A 21,446-nucleotide genomic window follows, 5' to 3' on the forward strand; every position below is an offset into this window, starting at 1 on the left:
TATAAAAACTGTCCAATTATTGTGTCTCAAAAATTTACTTCAGTAGACTTTGTAGAGCTAGATATGACAGATTTCAACGTCATTATTAGCATGGTTTGGCTTTTTTCATTCTATGCTTCAGTTGATTGTAGAAACAGAGTTGTTTATTTTCTGTTCCAAAATGAACTAGTTCTAGAATGGAGGGGTAGTACTTCAGCACTTATGGGTCAACTTCTTTCAAACCTTAGAGCGAGAAAAATAATATCCAAGGGATGTGTCTATCATTTGGTGCGAGTCAAAGAATCTAGTTCTGAGACTCCTAATCTTGAGTCAGTTCCAATCGTAAGTAAATTTCCAGATGTGTTTCTCAAAGATCTCCCTAGAGTTCCTCCCAAAAGGGAAATTGACTTTGGAATAGACCTTCTTCCTGATACTCAGCCTATCTCTATTCTGCCATCATAATGGCTCTAGCTGAACTTAAATAGTTGAATGAACAATTGAAAGACCTCCTAGACAAAGGGTTCATCAAGCCCAACGTATCTCATAGCGGTGCACCAGTTCTTTTTGTGCGAAAGAAAGATGGTTCTCTTAGAATATGTATAGACTATCGTTAGTTGAACAAAGTCGCCATCAATAATAAATACCCACTTCCTAGAATCGATGACTTATTTCACCAATTTTAGGGTGCCAGTTACTTTTCTAAGATAGACCTCAGATTCGGCTATCATCAGCTTAGAGTAAGAGAATGTGACATTTCAAAAACAACTTTCAAAACATGGTATGGTCACTTTAAATTTCTTTTCATGTCTTTTGGTCTCACAAATTCCCTAGAAGATTTCATGGACTTGATGAATAGAGTGTTCAAGCGGTACTTGGACATGTTTGTCATAGTCTTCATAGATGACATCCTTTTCTACTCCCGTAATGAAAGTGATCATGTAGACCACTTCAGAATAGCATTGCAGACTCTTAGAGCCAATCAGTTGTTCGACAAATTCAATAAATGCAAATTTTAGCTAAGGTCAGTAGCTTTACTTGGTCACATAGTTTCTGGTGATGGCGTTAGAGTTGATCCTCAAAAGACCAAAGTAGTGAGAAACTGGCCCAGACCCATCTATCTGTCAGATATTAGGAATTTTTTCTGCAGTTTGGCTGGCTATTATCGGTGGTTTGTTAAAGAATTTTGTCTATTGCATCCCCCATGTCCAGATTGATTTAGAAGAAAGTCAAGTTCCAGTGGTCAGATTCTTTTGAGAAAAGTTTTCAGGGGTTGGAGACTCAACTCACTATAGCCTCAATTTTTACTTTGTCCAACTATTAAGATGAATTTTTTGTATACTGTTATGCTTTCAAAGTTGGCTTGGGGTGTGTTTTGATGTAGAAGGGTACGATCATAGTTTATGCTTCTCGACAACTTAATCCCTATGAAAAGAATTATCTCACCCATGATCTTGAGTTAGCACCTGTTCTGTTTTCCTTAAATATTTGGAGGTACTATTTGTATGTGATACATTTCGATGCTTTCACAAACCACAAAAACCTACAGTATGTATTTTTACAGAAAGGCCTAAACTTATGTCAGAGAAGGTGGTTAGAATTGTTGAAATAATATGATATGAGTATTTTGTACTACTTGGGAAGGGACAATATAGTGGTAGATGACCTCAGTTGATTGTCCATAGGCCGTATTGCTTACATTGAGGATGGTAAGAAGAAGTTAGTTTGGGAAGTTCATCAGCTTGCCGATTTAGGTGTCCATTCGGTTGATTTGGCTGGGGGTAGTGTTTGGGTGTTGAATAGTTTGGAATCTTCATTAGTTTTCAAAGTGTCAGAAAAGCAGGACAGGGATCTCAATTTAGTCAAGCTGAAAGAGTCAGTCAGAGGCCAGAAAGTAGAGGTTTTCTCCCAATTGAGAGATGGTGTGTTGCGTTGCTAGGGTAGGCTATGTGTGCCATGTGTAGATGACTTAAGACATAGAATACTTATTAAAGCGCACGGTGCTCGTTACTCAATCTATCCAGGGGCCATTAAGATGTACTGCGAATTATGGGAAGTCTATTGGTGAAGTGGGATAAAGAGAGACATTGCAGAGTTTATGGATAAGTGCTATACTTTTCAGCAGGTAAAGATTTAGCACCAAAAGCCTAGTGGTCCCTTGCTGGAGTTTGGTATTCCCACATGGAAGTGGGAAGAAGTGAACATGGACTTTGTGACAGGTTTGCCTCGTACTTGTTGTCAGTATGATTCAATTTGGGCCATTATAGAAAGAATGGCCAAGTACACCCATTCCTTGCCAGTCCATACTTCCTATTCAGCTGAGCACTATGACAGTCTCTATATCTGAGAGTTGGTTAGGTTGCATGGTGTCCCATTTTCCATCATTTTAGATAGAGGTACGTAGTTCACTTCTCACTTTTGAAAGTCTTCCACAAGGGTCTTGGTACCCAAGTCAATCTTAGTATAGCTTGCCACTCTCAAAGAGATGGTCAAGTAGAAAGGACTATTTAGACTTTAAAGGATATGTTGAGAGCATATGTCATTGACTTTAAGGGCAGTTGGGATGACCACTTACCTTTGATTGAATTCGTGTATAATAACAACTATCATTCCAGTATTTAGATGATTATGTTTGAGGCATTTTATGAGAGGAGATATAGATCTCCCATTGGTTGTTTTGAAGTAGGTGAGGCCGTAGTGGTGGGGCCTGACTTGGTGTTTGAAGATTTAGAAAAAGTATAGTTGATTAAGAAGAGGCTTAAGATAACCTAGAGCTGATAGAAATCATATGCAGATGTGAGAAGGAAAGACCTTGAATTTGAGATTGGTGACTTTATGTATTTAAAAATCTCTCCCATGAAGAGAGTAAAGAGGTTTAGTAAGAATAGGAAGCTTAATCCCCAATATGTTGGTCCTTATAGGATTCTGAGTCATTTTGGAAAAGTAGCCTATGAACTTGAGTTGCCTGCTGACTTAGCATTAGTGCACCCAATATTTTATGACTCTTTGTTAAAGAAGTTCATAGGTCACCCAACATTTGTAGTCCTTGTAGAGAGTGTAGATCTTTATAATAGTCTGGCTTACGAAGAAGTCCCAGTAGAAATCCTCGATCATCAAACTCATAGACTAAGGAACAAAGAAGTTACCTTTGTCAAAGTTCTTTGGAGAAACCAGTCCGTTGAGAGAGTCACTTGGGAAGCGGAAGCAGATATGCTAACCAAGTACCTTTATCTTTTCTTCGAAAACTCAGACTTAGCCTAAGGTAACAGTCTTTCTTAGATTTACTCTATTCCATGCTTAGTTCTAGCTGCATATCGTTCTCATATCATTCATGCATTCATTAATCAGTTTAGTCATGTGTCATGTCTCAAGATTTAGTCATGTTTCACCTATGCACGTCAATATAGTCATAGTATATCAGTGCCTCTAAGCTTAATCAGTCTTATTCGAGGACGAATGTACCCAAAGGGGAAATATTGTAAGACCCCGTAAAGTCCTAGCCCATTTCAGCCCCATATAGCATGCCAAAATAGGTTCCACAATTAGAAAATTTCAGCCAAGTGTTAAGACTTAGTCTCATTTTTGGCCTTGATATTTCAATTATCTTATTTTTTATCTTTCTGTCCTTAGATTGTTGATTTTCAAATTGATTAATGATCAGGGTTATCTATAGGTCATCTCGAGTGAGTTTTGGAATTTTTGGACATCGTTTGAGACATATTTGGATGACCAAAATAGTTGGCCAATCCAATTAGGACACGTTCACAATGGCTATTGTGTCGGCGTTGGCTATCGCTTCATTACCATCGACGTGACACATCGCTAATTGTGTCAATACCATCGACGTGGTGCATCATCTGTTGCATCACTAGGCACTTTTTGTCCAGTAAGTTATGGGTATGTGAGGGTAATTGAGTCATTTCCCCTATATTACCCTACTCATAACGCGCAATTAAGGATCCAAAAGGGCAAATCTACTTATCTTTTCACAATTTCTCTCAAGAACAAAGCACTAGTTTCTTCAAGTCCTAGTTCAAGCTTTAAGAAATCCCTAACAAACTCACATGAATTCAACAATCAAGGTATGTTCAGGTGTTCATCCTTGGGTTCCTTTCACCCTTGGAGTTCAAGAATCCTTTTTAAAAATTAGATTATAATTTACATTCTTGAATAGAATTATGTTCATGTATGTGTTGTTGTGTGGGTTTCAAGTCAAGAATATTTTGAGTTTCATGTGAATAAACTAGAATGCGCGTTGAATAATGTAACCCTCTTGTTAAATCCTTGAATTGTGATGTTGAATGTGGTAGTCATTGTATTCATATACATTGTATTCATATATTGCTCATTCTCATGTACAAGAATTATGCATCTTAGGTGTTTGAAAAAACATCTATGTGAACGATTTGTGCATGCTAACCTATGTGTGATGCTTTTAAAGTTCGGATATGGTTTCATTATATGTGCTATTGAGTCTTGGGGTATTGAATACCCAAAATTAGATGTTATCTAGTCTCTAGTCGAAATAGAAGGATTTTATAGTATTTGGAATAGTAGCACTCAGCCAGTTAATAAATGGAATTGAGATCAGTCAAGCCTAGTACAGTCTAGTGATTGGTTCAGTGCTGTTCAGTTGGTAGTAGGATTTAGCACGGAGCAAACCTAGGGATAGGGGTATTCCTTCCAGTATATGGTTTGGCCCTTAGTAGCAGTCCCTAAGTTATAAAACTACTTAGCCAGCATAGGGTAAATCATCTTCCTGCTAGACTAGGGTTGACGTAACTATATACATCTCATGAGTCTTCCTGCCAGATTAGGGTTGACCCATCCAGTGCTAGTAACCCGTGGCATGGTGATAACACCATTCCAATTAGGGTTATAGGTTGAACCCTAAATTAATCTATAATCGGGGTATGCTAGTTAGATAATAAATCCCACAATTTCAGTCTTGGTTTTTAGTAGTCAGTACTCAGTATTCAGTATTCAGTATTTAGTGCAGAGTTTATATCAGTTCTACTCGATCATTACTTATAGTTATCAGTTATTCAGTTATCAGAAACTCAGTAATTCATCTTCAGTCTAATTCATACAGATGATCTATGCTTTGTATTACACGTTCAATACTTTCAGTAGTCCCAGTCATACACATACTCTCATCTAGTTACTTCATGATATTTAGTTGTTATTACTCATGCTCGTGAATCCCATGCATGTTATTCTAACCTCACCTAGCATACCTGTACATTCAAAGTATTGACACATACTCTCTCTTTGTGCTATGATATCTCAAATCATAGTTTCGGATGCTTGGGTTCCTGACAATACTAAGTCAGATCAATCGACCAGCCACAACTACAGTAGTGAGTCCTCATCCATTGAGGATGTGATACTTATTTAGTCATTGTATTATTTACAGTATTTCAGTATTTCAGTTACTTTACAACAGTAGTTGGAGTTAGTTGGGGCATGTCCCATCAAATCTTTTATTTTAGATATTTAGAGTCTTTCAGACACTTTTAGTTAGCAATTATTCTGTAGATGTACTCAGTATAGATTTAGTTTTATGAACCTTATGGCATTTTCAGTTTTTACTTTTTCATATGTTTTATGATTATTATTCAGTGCTCATAGCAAGTATCGATCATGGGTTAGCTTGTGGTCTTTTAGGGTTGTAAGCACCGTGTGATGCCCAGGGTGTAGTCTTAGGGTGTTACAATTGATTTGGGAAATATAGAGATATTATAGAGGGAAGATGAGAAATATGGAAAAGTGGTTGAGGTTTTGAGCTACGGAAATTTTAGAATGCTCTCTCTATTACAAGTTGAAAGCTGTAAATAGGCGTCAAAAGTGCCTACTAATATCTACTAGACACTATGTATTTTACATCTATTTACATACTAATACATGCTATTTATTCTACATCTTTCTAGGAGTAGCCAACGACTATTTATTTGTTCTACACGTGTCTCTAGCTATCTTTTTTATCTTTATTATGTGTCTTTTGAATATTTTTAGAAGATTTTGGCTATTTTTGCCATGAAGATTTGTGCCTTTTGTCCTCTAGTCTACATTTTGTCAACGGCGTCCACCAAGTAGCTTTTCAAATTTTGAAGGAGTGTTGGAACCTTTCTTTTAATTGAGGAGGCATGGCAGTGCTATCTTTTAAGGATGTCACCATTACTATATTCATAGGCATATAAAGATGCAGTATCTAATATTTCCATTATCTGCTTCGAATCATTCTCATTATCTAGACTTGACAAGGCTTCTTTAAGTCTTCTTTTTAATTATTCTTTGGAAAGGTGTGATTCCATTCGTGAGGGTGAACTTGTTGCTAGTTTCTCTTTTGGAATACATCCTTTAGTATTGATGGTCTTACTTAAATATTTGATCCTTATCATAGATATTAAGGGACCAATAGATAATATATGAAATTCTTTTTGTAAAAAAAAATTGACACCATTTAGCCTTCTCTGGTAGTGTAGAGATATTCTGCTCTACTTGGAACTTTTCAAACTACTTTTGAAATTGTATTGACAATACCTGTTTATTTTCTCCAAATTGGCTCCACCAATCATAGAACCATTGGGGAATTACAACAGTTTTCATTTTCTCTGAGTATTTCACTAACCAGGTGTGAGTGTTATGCCTAACATACATAAAATTGTACTAGGCTTCCTTAAAATCATACAAATTATATTTTTGAGGTCGACAATTTCTTGACAGAGGAATACTTGTATGCAGATGATTTACATACCATTCAAACGGGCTAATATCCTTTTGATTGTAAATGTTGAGTATTGAATACTGTTATGATCATTTATACCCGCTAATAAAAGCATAATTTGCAACAAATCAATATCTATTAAAATGAACACATAGTACCTTCGGGTTTTAAAGGGACCATCTTTCTCTAAATGATCCCAATATGTGTAAAAAGGTTTTAACAACTCTGTTATTCAAAAAGTTTCATATTTCTTATCAACTACAGTAATTGGCAGTACCTGAAAATCTATTATGTCAAATTGCATTTTATTAGGACTACTTTGTTCTTCCTTCTTTTATGGAGTGGCTAGGGAGTTTTCCAGTGCGTATGTCTCTGGTGGTTTCATCGTGTAGCTATCTTTGGTTTGGATAGCAATATACTTATTGGATCATGACAAGGATTCTTATTTATATAATTTTTTAATTTGTTGCCTTTAGGGTAAACTGGTAACAGATTCTTTTAATAGTAGGGGAATGGTAGGCTTTGGTAAAGATGCAAATTCTGCCAGGACTAAATATCAATTTTCTAACCTTTTATCTTCTTCGTTGAAGGATCTTTTCATTTTTTGTTCTGGTCAAAAGGCTTGAATGGAGGCTTCACCCTAATTCTTGGTGTACTGGGTCTCATTATTTCTTTCTAAAAAAAATTTGTTAAAATTTTTGGAGATAATTTCTGTCTTTGTAAAATCGATTAAAAATATAATTTTGACATCTTTTGTCAAACAATATTGGCTGTTTTCAAAGAGTTTCTGAAATTTGTTAATTCGTAATATCATAAAAATTTCTTTTAGTAGCAGATTAGTTTTTATCTAATTCCCATTGGATAGAATTATTCTTAAGATTGATCTACAAACCTATCTAATAATAAGAATATAAGATTTACAACATAGTTGAGATTTCCTAAAAACCTTTGGGATTGAGTGTCATTGGAACAAACCTGTCGTTGTGTGACTTTTTGTGTGTTTCTACCCTTTTCTAGAAAAAATTCTAATTTTTTAATGTTTATTTGACTCTTTAGATAGTTTATCCTAAAGATAGTTTAATCTTTAATAACATCACTTTCTTTTTTTGATATACTATTTGGAGAGGGAAAAATAATCCCCTTTCCCAAAATAGTGGTCTGGATGCCACCTAGCTCGATAACATAAGGTTTTATTTCAGTTATAAAATAAAAACCTAATATTATCTCTTCATTAATATCTTTATCTTACAAAATCATTAATAAAACTAACTTCGTCGTTGGAGAGTTTATAATTTATTTTTAATCTTTCTCCTGTTGAGGAGAATAAGCGTGTTAAAACAAAGGGTTGAACAGAAAAATTCTTATTATATGATGAGAAGAAGGAAGCAATTTGGAGAATAAACTAAATTTTTTATTGAAAGCTTACGTTGAAAGAATACAGCAGAAAAAGGAATATATAACTCCTAAACTAGCACAACTTACTCCTAAAGAACTGCTGAAAATGTACTCCCATATAAAAGTACTGGTACACTTTGTTATTGACTCTAACTTATCCCAAATGTATAGGAACTAACCCTTAGACTTGTTAAAACTAAGTAAAACTAATAAATCAGTAAATAGACACTAATTTGTAATACTCCCCCTTAGTGTGTATTTACTGTCGATGACTCCAAGAGCAACTCTAAACTTTTCAAAATCAGGCTTAGCGAAAGCCTTTGTAAAAATATCTGCTACTTGTTCACTGGTATGAACTCCTTTCAACTCAATTTCTTGATTCAATACATTCTCTCGAATAAAATGGTGACGAACTTCTATTTGTTTTTTTCGCCCATGGAAAACTGGGTTTGAAGCAAGTTTGATGGCACTCTCATTATCATATTGAATTTGCACAGCGTAGCCCACTTTGCCAAAGATATCTCCCATAAAACATTTCAGCCAAATGCATTCTTGGGCTGCCATTGTTCGCTGCTATATATTTCGCTTCTGTACTGGACAAAACAACAGTGGACTGGTTCTTGCTACACCAAGAAACAGCCACAGATGCAAGGTTGAAATATTACCCTGAATTTGAACGACGACTAGCCGTATCACTTGCCCAATCTGTATCTGTAAATCCTTGCAACACAAAATCATTCCCTTTCTCGTACATAAGACCATAATCAACTGATACTTTTATATAACGTAGAATCCTTTTTGCTGCCTCTAAATGAGGAGTTCTTAGATCTTGCATAAATTGATAAATAACACCAACAGAGTATGCAATCTCCGGCCTTGTGATAGTTAAGTAAATTAAACTACCAACAAGTTGTTGAAATGATCTCGTATCCTTCAGCAATTTACCTTCATCTTTCTTCATCTTAAGGTTCATCTCCATTGGAGTTGCCATTTTCTTTGCCTCCCCCATGCTTAAGTGCCTCAACAAATTCGTAGTGTATCTTAGTTGACATATAAAATACCCTTGTCTCGTTTTCTCCACTTCCAAACCAAGAAAACATTCAACCTTACCTAAATTCTTCATCTCATATCGAACCAACAAATCATCCTTCAATCGAGATATTTCTTTTTCATCACTTCCAGTAATTATCATATCATCCACGTATAATAAAACCAACAAATGAATTTGTGATTCTAATTTTACAAACAAACTAGAATCTGAATCAGAAACTTTAAATCCACAAAAAATAAAATATTGTGCAATTTTAGCATACCAAGGATGTAGAGCTTCTTTGAGGCCATACAACACCTTCTTTAATCGACAAACATGGTTGGGAAATTGTTTAGAGATGAACCCTTAAGGTTGCTCCATTAGAACTTCATTATCCAACTCTCTATAAAGAAATGCATTCTTTACATCCTAGCTTCTAACAATGGCAAGTGAGAAATCGACCTCACAGTTACCATTTTTGCCACAGGACTGAAGGTTTCTTCATAGTCTTGCCCATAACTTTGAGAAAATACATGAGCAACGAGACGAGCTTTGAATCTTTCAATTGTTTGATCTGATTTCTTTTTCAATCGATAGACCCACTTACAAGTGACTGGTTTGTGGTTTTCTGTCTTTGGTACAAGCTCCCATATATCATTCTTTAGTAAGGCATCAATCTCTTCTTAGATAGTTATTTCCCACTTTTGACAGCCCTTATCTTCCTCGTAACATCTAGGTTCTTCATTAAATTCACCAGTGAAGGAACACTAAGTCACAGTGCAGTTATTTAATTGCTCTTGATAATCTTTGAGATGATTAGGTTGCCTTTTCTCCCTCAAGGATCTTCTAGCCATTTTCTGCCCATTTTCTGAAGATGAGGATTCCATAGCTGGGGTAGGGGATTCATTAACTCCTTGACCATTAATTTCAGGGAACAATAACTCATTTTGGTAATCATCAAGTGTGACATTCTCCAGGCTTGATTTTTGGGTTGTACACCAAGATGACACATCATCAAACACACATCTTTAGATGTAAAAAACCTTTTGGTTTATGGATCCATGCACTTCCACCCTTTCCTACATGAGTCGTAACCAATAAACATAAATCTCTTTGCTTTCGAGTCAAGTTTGGTTCTACTTAATTTAGGAATATGAACATAGCAAACAAAACCAAACACTCAAAAGTAATTAACATTTGTCTTTTGATCATATAGAAATTCTAAAGGAGTTTTTTCCTTAACAGGCCAAGGAGGTAAACGATTTACAACGTGGGATGCACATTGAAATGCTTCTGCCCATAGCTCACGAGGTAGATTCATATCGTGTAGCCATGAAAGACTTGCTGAAGAAAGATGTGCTAATTTTATTTCTGCAACCCCATTCTATTGAGGGGTATTGGGACATGTCATTTTTCTTTTAATGCCATTTTGTTCATAAAATTGAAAGAAATCAGTTGACATAAATTCACCACCATTGTCACTTCTCAAGCACTTTATTTTTTGCCTAAACTCCTTCTCTACAATGCTGCTAAATTCAATGAACTTGGAAAGTGCTTCGTTTTTCCCCCTCAAAAAATTTACCCAAGAAAATCTAGAGAAGTCATCTACCAATATAGTTGCATATCGATAGCCGCTACAACTTGTTGTTCTTGTCGGTCCTATCAAGTCTGTGTGTACTAGTTCAAATGGAGCTGATCTACAATTTAATGAGCTTTTGAAAGGAAGGCGATGTGATTTTCCATATTGGTAGCCCTGACAAATCACTTTTTCTTATGCATTTTTCAGAGTTGGCATGCCATCTAAGAGTTTATCTGAAGAGATCTTTTGTAGCATTTGATAACCTAAATGCCCCAACTGAGCATGCCATATCACTGCATTATCTATTTGGCTTGTTTTCTTCACATACGCCTCTGCAGTTAACATGATAAATAAAGAAACTTTCTTCTTACCAGAAAATAGAACATCAGCTTTAATATTTTTCATGTTACCAAGTACTTTCACATCATCTGGACCAAATAAAACATATTTTCCAAAATCAATAATTTGAGAAATTGAAACTAGATTCTTCTTCAAACCTGGAACATGATAGACATCATTTAGCTTGATGTTTGAATCATTTACACCAATTTCAACCACCCCTTCCTTCATTACTGGATAAGTTGAGTTATCAGCCATTACAATAACTCTTTCTCCCTTATGTTGTCACAGCTCTGAAAATAGTTAATCTTCACTGGTCACTGGTGTGTACAACTAGAATCAACTATCTATTCTTCCTTGAAGTCAACATAATTGATATGAGATTCAGTTGGTGTCGATTCAAACGTCGCATTATATTTTATTTCAATGTCTTTAATAGTAAAACAATGCTCCCATTTAGGTTCATCATCTTGTTCATCTTCACATAAAGTATTTTCTTTGGAGATCTTAACACGACAATATCTCTGAATGTGTACAAGTTTCTCGCACCTATGACACCTGATTGATTTTGTAGCCTTGTGAATTATTTCCAGCAACCTTCCTCCGATTAGTACCTTCCTGTAAATCATCCTCATTTGACCTTCCTTTTGAGAAAAGAACAGCTCTATGTTCAAATTTGAAACCTTTGGCCATTTGTTTATCCAAAGCTTCCTGATTAGACAATAGATTTTCCAGTTCTTCAATCGATGGTTGTTGCGCCTATCCTTGAATGGAGGTGACAAAAAGTGTATACTCTTTGCTTAAACCATGAATGAGGAATCTCCTTAAACGGGCTACACTAATCTTCTCGATGGCAATTAGTTCTGAAATTTCAGCACAAATATTTTTCACTCACAAGAAATATTCTGAAATCGACATGGTTCCTTCCATCGTCATTGCCAATTCATTTTCCAAGAAATGTAATCTTGCTGTAGTTTTCTTGGAAAATAACCTTTCAAGAGTTTCCCAGACTTGCTTTAGAGAATCAACATCATGGACATAATTAATAAACTCTTTACTTTTCGATGTCCTTAGGCAAATAGAGCCTTCCCGCACTTGATCTTCCATTTCCTACGTTGTTCAACATTAGCAACAGTATCTACTGGAATTTCTGTATCTGAAACAACAACCAGTTCCCACAAGTCTTGACCTTGAAGATAAACTTCCATACGCATTCTCCAATAGTTGTAGTTAGTTCGTACAAGTTTCTCAACACCATTTTGTGCATTTTCACCACTTTCCCCATTAAACTGATCCATGTTACACAATAAGAATTTTCTTATGGAATGATAACAACAACAGAGATTGAAGAATCCCAACCTTTCTCTGATACCATAAAATAAAGGGTTGAACATAAAAATTCTTATTTATATAATGAGAAGTGGCAAGCAATTTGGAGAATAAACTAATATTTTTATTGAAATCTTATGTTGCAAGAATATAGTAGAAAGAGGAATATATAACTCCTAAACTAGCACAACTTACTCCTAAAAAACTACTGAAAATATACTCTCATATCAAAATACTGGTACACTTTGTTATTGACTCTAACATATCCAAAATATATAGGAACTAACCCTTAGACTTGGTAAAACTAAGTAAAACTAATAAAGCGGTAAATTGACACTAATTTGTAAAATGTGTAGCACCTGTTTCTAGGTACTCTATAGGAATTAGTCCTTCTATAATGCAGTTTTCATCACCACCTATAGCAAATAATTCAATCTTATTAATTTTATAATCTTATTGATAAATATAGTAATTGGCATATGGTAACTTTGTGCTTTAACTACTATAATTGTATTAATTCTTGATTTATTTATAGGAGACTTCTCTAGAGATTCTATTTCTAGAGACTCAATTTCTCTATTATAACTTTTTACTCCTGATATTTCACGGATCTCAAATTGATGTGATTCGGGATCATGGTTAGATGTTAAATCCTTTAGTATTTTATTAGCAAGTGATTTTGTTTATAGATCGTTATGTCTTTGCTTAATATATCTAACTTCATCTTTTATATATACTAGTTCTGCCTAAAGATCCTGTATTGTTATTTTAGACTTATGTTCTTTAAATTTATTAAATGTATTTTTCATATTAAAGGGTTCAATCGCTTCTTTATCAACCTGACGATTAAGAACAATATCCTTTAACGCTATTAAGTATTTTTTCCTAAGAGTTTGATCTTCTAGATGATATATTATGTCAAATAAGGTCTCTTTTTCTTTATTACTATTGGTGATAATATTTATAGAATGACTATTGCAAGTGCAAATTGCCCCACTACAATTACAATGGTCTGTTGACTTACTACTATCTGAACTATATGCTACATTAATATGATTATCATCACTAAGACTTTCTTCAAAAGAAGAACTATTTTCATTTTCATCAAGAATTGAATATAATTTATCTTTAACATCATTTCCTAATTCTAACATATTTATCTTTTCTTTCTTTTTATTTGGAACCCGACAATCTTTAGCCCTATGATGATTTTTTCCGCAGTTCCAACATGTTTCATTATTGGTTTTATATTCACTTTTAGAATCTTTTTTTGGATCTTATGCATTGTATTTTATAATAATTAGATTTTTTAGATTTATCTTTATAATTTTTATGTTGTCTTTTAATCTTCTTGGTAGCTATCTTTGAGAGGGCTAATAACTTCATATATCCAAAATCTAGATAAAAGCTTCCTAGTTCATATCTAGTTATTTTAGTATCTCTTTCTATCTGATTTTTAAGTTTAATGTTTGTAAATATTTCTAGTCCTATGACATTTATAAAACCTATAATATCACCATAAGTTAAATCAAAATAACGAATTTTCCCCTCTAATTCATCTTTTAATTTTGTTCTACTGTTTTCGCAAATAATGTTGGTAAACCACTTATAGTTTTTTTTTTCCAATAATCATACTTACAATCTTCTCTAACCATGACTTCGTTGAGGAAAACAACTTTATACCATCTAAAGTCATCTAACTTTGCACAAGATAAATTTGACAATATTTCTAAGATTTTATCTTGAAAAGTTGAAGTTCTCCTATAAAATGTTTAGCTATACTATAATTAAAGTGGCTGTGGCATCTTCTGAGACTTAATTTTCAACTATTTGTTCTATTGACTCAGTTTTAATAGCTTGATTAATAGTTGTAGCATTTAATGTGGTTTTTCTAATACTATAAGTGAGGTATTTATCCCACAAATATTTTATAGTACTATAAATTCTTATATAAATATAGTAGCTGCTTGTTTAACTATCATGTTGTTAAATTTATATACCTTAATGGTCATTCTCATTTCAGGTAGTTTATTATATATTTGATGCTCTGCTAATCCATCTATATTCCATTCGGCAATTTCTCTTCCAGAATGTGAAGTATGAGAGAAAAATTCACTTTCTTCATACTGGATATTCGGAAAAGTTGGCTTTTTATAATAATTCTTTTTACTGTATATTTAGAACTTAGTTTGTTAATTTCATTATCGTTCTTATCCGATAAAGTTCTTATAACATTATCATTTGAGGCTTTTAATTAAAATTTTAATCTTTCATTAATTTTTCTTAAAATATCATCGGTTACTTCAAACTTTTCTTCAAATTTAGGAAATTTATCTTTTGAAAATTCAGGTAATTAAATATTGGGTGACATTTCAACATTTTATCATGATGAGAAGAACTTGGTTAGTTTTTAAAAGTTGATTTATTCTCGACTTCGGAATCTATTGAGAAACTATATGTAGTAGTTGATTTGTGTAATTGTTTTGTTGAAGTATTCTATTTATATCCTTATTTTTAGGATCACCTTTACTATCTAGTATACCTAATTTAAAGGGTGAAGCAGTGACAATTCTACCATCTATTGGTAGGCTAATTTCTTTTAATGGAGGAATTATTGATTCTACTACTTTATCACTAGTATACCATTTATTAACAATCATATTTAATGATTCTTTTTGATCATCTAATTTTCCTGTAATATCAAACCATTTAAAAAATTCAATATTACATCATAATCTTTTCATATCATTGTACCATTTTTCTCTAAATGAATATCTTTCCTTTAATGAATATCCTTGTTTATACCATTCCTTTTTAATAGAATTTTCTGAGCTATACCATAATTTATCAAAATATTCAAAATCAGGTTTAAACATTTTCATCTGACCAAATCATGCATAGAGAATTTTTTACTCCTAGCATTTCACTAGCAGTGAGACTTACTGATTTTTTAGTCTTTAAATTTCTAGATTCATATTCTACTTTGAAAATTATTTATGAGAAATCTACTCCATTTAATTTTCTTTCAATATCTCCTAATGTTACTTCCCTTTCTTCTACAGATTTGGAAATTGATGGTCTAGAAAAGGACATTCTTCTACATGAAGATGCTTGATTAAAAGACTGGGATCTTAGAAATATTAAGTCTATAGATTCATCTAGATATTGTATAACTTGTTCAATGTTTGAATTTTCTTCTTCAATTTTTGGCCCCATTATGGAGTGAAATCCCAATTATCTTTTATAAATACATCATCCCATTTTATCATTTTTGGGACAAAGATATTATTATGATTATGCATAGCTTCCGTAAGCACGGTGACTCTTTTATTACTAACTATTTTTGCCTTAAAGGGCTAATGTTGTTTTCAATAATCTTTAATATACTCAATATATTATTGCTTTTTCTCTAGTATTTACCTTACTATTCATGTTTTTGTTTTAACATTTAATGTCAAGGTATCCGTATCATTTTGATCATTAATATCTATAGAGAAATTAGGATAACAATTAAAGTATATCGGTCTATTAGCGAGGTTACTTTGTAGTACTGCTAATAACGAGTCATCAAAGTTTAATGACCTATTATCTCCTAAGAGTAGACATATAGGAACATCTTGACCTAATATATATAATGGTTTTACTACTACTTGAACAAGACCTCTGTGGAGGAACTTGTAATTTTTTCTGTACCTGTTAATATCTTCAGCTGCTAATAATTTAATAGTCTCAATATTTCTATTAATTTCTAGAGTGGATTCAAAAGTTTTAAGACTATAATTTTTTACAAAATCAAATTGTCCAGTTTTATTGACTCTATTAAAACTTTCTTTTGGAATATTTCAATTTCTTAAACGACTTTCTATTTTATCTAATTTACTAGAGGTATTAGAAATATTAACACTATTTATTTCTTTTTGGTTGGTTGGAGTATTTATTAGGATTTTTGCAAATAAGAGATAAAACACTATCCTAGGACCAAAATGTACTTTAGATGTTACCCTAAAATAATAATTTCTTTGTAGTAATTACTAGCCTTTCTTCTTCTATTATTCTTTTATTTTATTCCTGTAGGCTAGGCGATGGAAATACCCTATGGGTCCGGCTTTATTTTTCACTACATACTCAGAGCTAATCCAACAGAAAATTCCAAGTTTGCCAATATCTAAACCTCTATTAAATGGATATCCAACTTAACAAATAAAACTAAGAACATAGAGGAAGAAAAATAATAAATACTAACAAGTGAAACGATTATTCAAAGAGTAACACTAATTTCAACCGGCTATAGGACAACATAGCGCTCTAGCCGCTCCTACTCTTACTTATACTCCCTTAGAACAATAAAATAAGAAAAACATAAAAGTAAAGTAAAATGAAATAAAAATTTAGAGAAATAGATAAATTTATACTTATAAGACTATCTATTGAATTAGGAAATGTAGACAGATTACAGAGGGAAGATGGGAAAAATAGGAAAGTGGTAAAGATTTTTTCTGAGTTGTGCAAATTTCATAATGCTCTCTCTATTACAAGTTGAAAGCCTTAAATAAGCCTAAAAATGCTGACTAATATCTAACAGACACTATCTATTTTACATCTGTTCACATACTACTAAATATTATTTATTCTACACCTGCCTAGGATAGCTAATGACTTTTTATTTGTTCTGCATGTGTCCTTGACTATCTTTTTTATCTTGATAGCGTTTTTTTTATGATTTTGGCTTTTACTTCCTGGAAGATTTGTGACATTTGTCTTATAGTCTTCATTTTGCCTGTGGGGTCCACCAAGTAGCTTTTCAAATTTTGAAGGAGTGCTGGCACCTTTTTTTTCTAATTGAGGAGGTATGCCTATGCTATCCCTTAAGGATCCATCATGTCATCATTACTAGGTTCAATGGCATGTGAAGATGCAATATGTAATAATTCCATTATCTTGCTTTGAATTATTTTCATTATCTAGACTTGATGAGGCTTCTTTTAGGCTTCATTTTAATTCTTCTTTGGAAAGGTTTGATTCCTTTCGTAAGGATGAACTTATTGCTAATTTTTTTGTTGGAATCCATCCTGTAATATTGATGATCTTACTTAAATATTTGATCCTTTTAATTTGATAAATATTAAAGAACTAATAGAAAATATATATAAAATTCTTTTTTCCATAGATAATTTATACCATTTAACATTTGTTGGCAGTGTAGAGATATTCTGCTTTACCTATAACTTTTCAAACTGCTTTTGAAATTATGTTGACAATACCTATTTATTTCATCCAAATTGGCTCCACCAATCTTAGAACCATCGGGGAATTATATCAGTCTTCATCTGCTCTAAGTATTTAACGAACCAAGAGTGAGTGTTAGGCCTAACATACATAAAATTGTACCAGTGAATTAGTTCTATGTAGATGATCTGCATACCATTCAAACGGACTTAGAATCCTTTTAATAGTAAACTTTGAGTATTGAATGCTGTTGGGATTATTTATATCTTCTAACCTATGCTCAATTTCCAGCGAATTAGTATCTATTAAAATAAACTCATAGTACCTTCGGGTTTTGAGGGGATCATCTGTCTCAACATAATCCCAATTTGTATAACAAGGTTTTTACAAATCCGGTATAGAAATTTTCATATTTCTTATCAAGTGCCATTATTGGCAGTACTTGCAAGTCTATTATCTCAAATTTCTTTTAATCAAGATTACTTTGTTCTTCCTTACTTTGTAGAGTGGCTGGGTAAACTGCCTGTGATTATGTCTCTGGAGGTTTCTTCAAGTAGCTATCTTTGGCTTGGATAGAAATATTTTTATTGGCTGATGACAAGGATTCTTCCTTAAATATTTATGTAAGTGGTTGCCTTTTGGGTAAATTGGTAACAAATTCTTTTAATGAAAGGGGAATGGTAGGCTTTGGCAGGGATGAAAATTCTACAAGGACTAAATATCTATTTCTAACCTTTTATATTCTTTGTTGAAGAGTCTTTTCATTATTTCTTCTGGTCGAATATACTAGAATAGAGGCCCCAGCCTCATTCTTGGTGTTCCAGGTCTCATTTTTTCCTGTAGAAAAAATTTGTTAAAATTTTTTGATAGAATTTTTCTCTTTATAAATCTATTAAAAATCAAATTTTTACTTCTTTTGAAAAATAGTTTTGGTTGTTTTCAAAGAATTTTTTAAATTTGATAATTAATAATATCATAAAATTTTCTTTTAATACTAGATTAGTTTTTCTCTAATCCCCCATGGACTAAAATTTTCATAAGATGAATCTTAAAAACCAATCTAATAATAAAAATATAAGATTTACAACATAGTTGAGATTTCCTAGAAACCTTTGGGACTGATTTTCATCGAAACAAACTTCTCATTGTATGACCTTTTATAGATTTCTAGCTTTTTCTAGCAAAAATTCTAATTTTTTATTGTTTGTTTGACTCTTTAGACAGTTTATCCTAAAGATAGTTTGATCATTTATAAAATCACTTTCTTCTTTTTATATACTGTTTAGATAAGGGAAAATAAACCTTTTCCCAAAATAGTAGTGTGGATGCCATCTAGCTCAGCAACATAGGTTTTATTTGAATTATAAAAGGAAGACCTAATATTATCTCTTCATTAATATCTTTTATTATTATAAAATCATTAATAAAACAATCTCCGTTGTTGCAAATATGTGCTTTGGAGATTTTATAATTTATTTTTAATCTTTTTCCTACTGTGGAGACTAAGCGTGTAGCACCTTTTTCTAGGTACTCTATAGGAATTAATCCTTCTATAATGAAGTTTACATCACCACGTGTATCAAATAATGCAATCTTCTAAATTTTATAAACTTTAATGATGACTATAGTAATGTGTATATGGTAAGTTTATGCTTTGACTACTGTAATTGTATTAATTCTTGATGTATTTATAGGAGGTTTCTCTTGAGATTATATTTCTAGAGACTCTATTTCTCTATGATCACTTTTTACTACTGATGTTTCAGCTCTATTTTTTACCACATACTAAGAGCTAATCCAACAAAAAATTCTAGGTGCCAACATCTAAACTACTATTAAACAGCTACCCAACTTAAGGAATAAAACTAATAACATAGAGGAAGAACAACAATAACTACTAACAAGCAAAATTATTATTCCAAGATTAACACTAATTTCGACTGGCTCTAGGACAGCGTAGTGCTCTAGCCGCTTCTACTCATACTCATACTCCCTTTCAGACAACTTGGCTCTAATACCATTTTGGGGGTAGATCAGGAAAATAGGAGGAAAGTAAAAACATAAAGTAATTTATACTATTTGGAAGATGGATCGGGAAAACGGGGAGCAGAGACTCTATTTGTCTATTATCACTTTATAGTCCTGATGTTTCACCAAGCTCAAATTGATGTGATTTGGGGTCTTGGTTAGATGTTAAATATTTTAGTATTTTATGAGCAAGTGATTTTTTTCTAGGTCATTAAGTCTTTGCTTAACTTTTCTAACTTTTTCTTTTATGTATACTAGTTCTGCCTTAAGATCCTGTATTGTTGTTTCAGACTTATGTTCTTTAATCTTATTTAATACATTTTTCATATTAAAGGGTTCAACAGTTTTTTTATCAACATAATGATTAAGAACAATATCCTTTAAGTCTATTAAATATTTTCTCTCAAGAGTATGATTATTAGTAGGAGTGACTAGAGTGCCACACTTTCCAAGAGCCGATCAAAATTAATGTTATTCAGGGAATAATCATTTCTTTGGTTAGTAGTTACTATTGTTATTTGTTATGACCTGAGGCTACCCCCTAGTCGCGACAATGGTTTTTATAGTCATAAGTGACCACAAGATAACCCATAAGCTGGTACTTCCTGTGAACATTGAATAAAGTAACAAAATACATATGTGCGGAAGTAAACTATCAATGCCATAATGTTTAAATACTGATAAGATAATGTAAAAATGCATACTAAAATATGTGTCAAAACATATCTGAATGCCTGAAAATATCTAATAAAATTGACTGACTATCTAACTGACTAACTGCATATCTGATAGCCTCGGAACTAACTGAAGAGTTGATAGGACAGGCCCCAACTAAATCCTAACTGAAATAACTTAAAAAATATGAAATTACTAAAATAACATAGCAGGTCCTCGACATATAAGAACTCGCCACAACATCTGCGGTAGATAAACTGAATTGTCTAAGTGTGGTCAAGAAATTCAGCATTCGAGCCTGTAACATAAGACATCATAAAGTGAAGAAAGATTGTAGTTATTACATTAAATGTACTAGTATATGAGATGAGGTTAGGTTGAAATGCATAGGTTCATGTGCATGAAATACTGACTGAATAGCTTAAGATGATAACTGACTGAATAACATTAGATAACTGATGCATAAAATACATGAAATCTATAAAATCTAAGAATGCATGACCAAGCATATAACATGATACTAAAATAGTCTATAAACTGAAATACTTAAATCTGGTAACTGAATTACTGATGAACTGTATGCTTTGGTCAAGCAAACCTGAACTGAATTCTGTATTTATACTGAACTTAGACTATGGTAGGTATCATATAACCGACATATCCCAATCTGAGCTAATCGGAGTCAAACCTATAACCCTAGTTAGAAGAGTGTCAATATCGTGCCACGTGTACTAACAATGGCTATGTGGATCAACTAAACTAATGTCCTGAAGGACTAATAAGTCATCCTCAACTGGCAGGTACTCTTAGTAGATATGTGTTACCCTTAACTGGCAGGTAAACACTTTATTAACCCTCAACTGGTAGGTAGATATCTTTAACCTACGGTAGGCTACGTATTTCTAGAACTCAGGGACTACCACTAAAGGTCACACCCTCTATTGGCAGATGACACTGAATTATTTTACTGAACTAAGCTTAACTAAACAAAAAACTGATCGTGATAGCTAACTAAATGACAACATTCATTGTTGATCTGAAACCGTGCTGAAGATAATTAAATCATATAAACAACTAAGTATCGAGTGTTCATAACCCTCCAAAACATAATGAAAATATCAATAAGGACATGTAAATATTTA

General features: G+C 32.9%; 1 protein-coding gene across 1 annotated transcript; it reads right to left on the minus strand.

Annotated features, from left to right (window-relative positions):
* Positions 1-8,576: 8,576 nt before the first annotated feature.
* Positions 8,577-9,107, minus strand: LOC107879122 (secreted RxLR effector protein 161-like). The gene is made up of 2 exons (XM_016726231.2): positions 8,764-9,107; positions 8,577-8,721 (listed from the first exon to the last, which is right to left on the minus strand). Exons 1-2 carry the CDS (start codon positions 9,105-9,107, stop codon positions 8,577-8,579), a joined length of 489 nt encoding a protein of 162 aa, XP_016581717.2.
* Positions 9,108-21,446: the final 12,339 nt, after the last annotated feature.

Source organism: Capsicum annuum, chromosome 8 (genome assembly GCF_002878395.1).
Source record: "Capsicum annuum cultivar UCD-10X-F1 chromosome 8, UCD10Xv1.1, whole genome shotgun sequence".
Taxonomy (NCBI): Eukaryota; Viridiplantae; Streptophyta; class Magnoliopsida; order Solanales; family Solanaceae; genus Capsicum; species Capsicum annuum.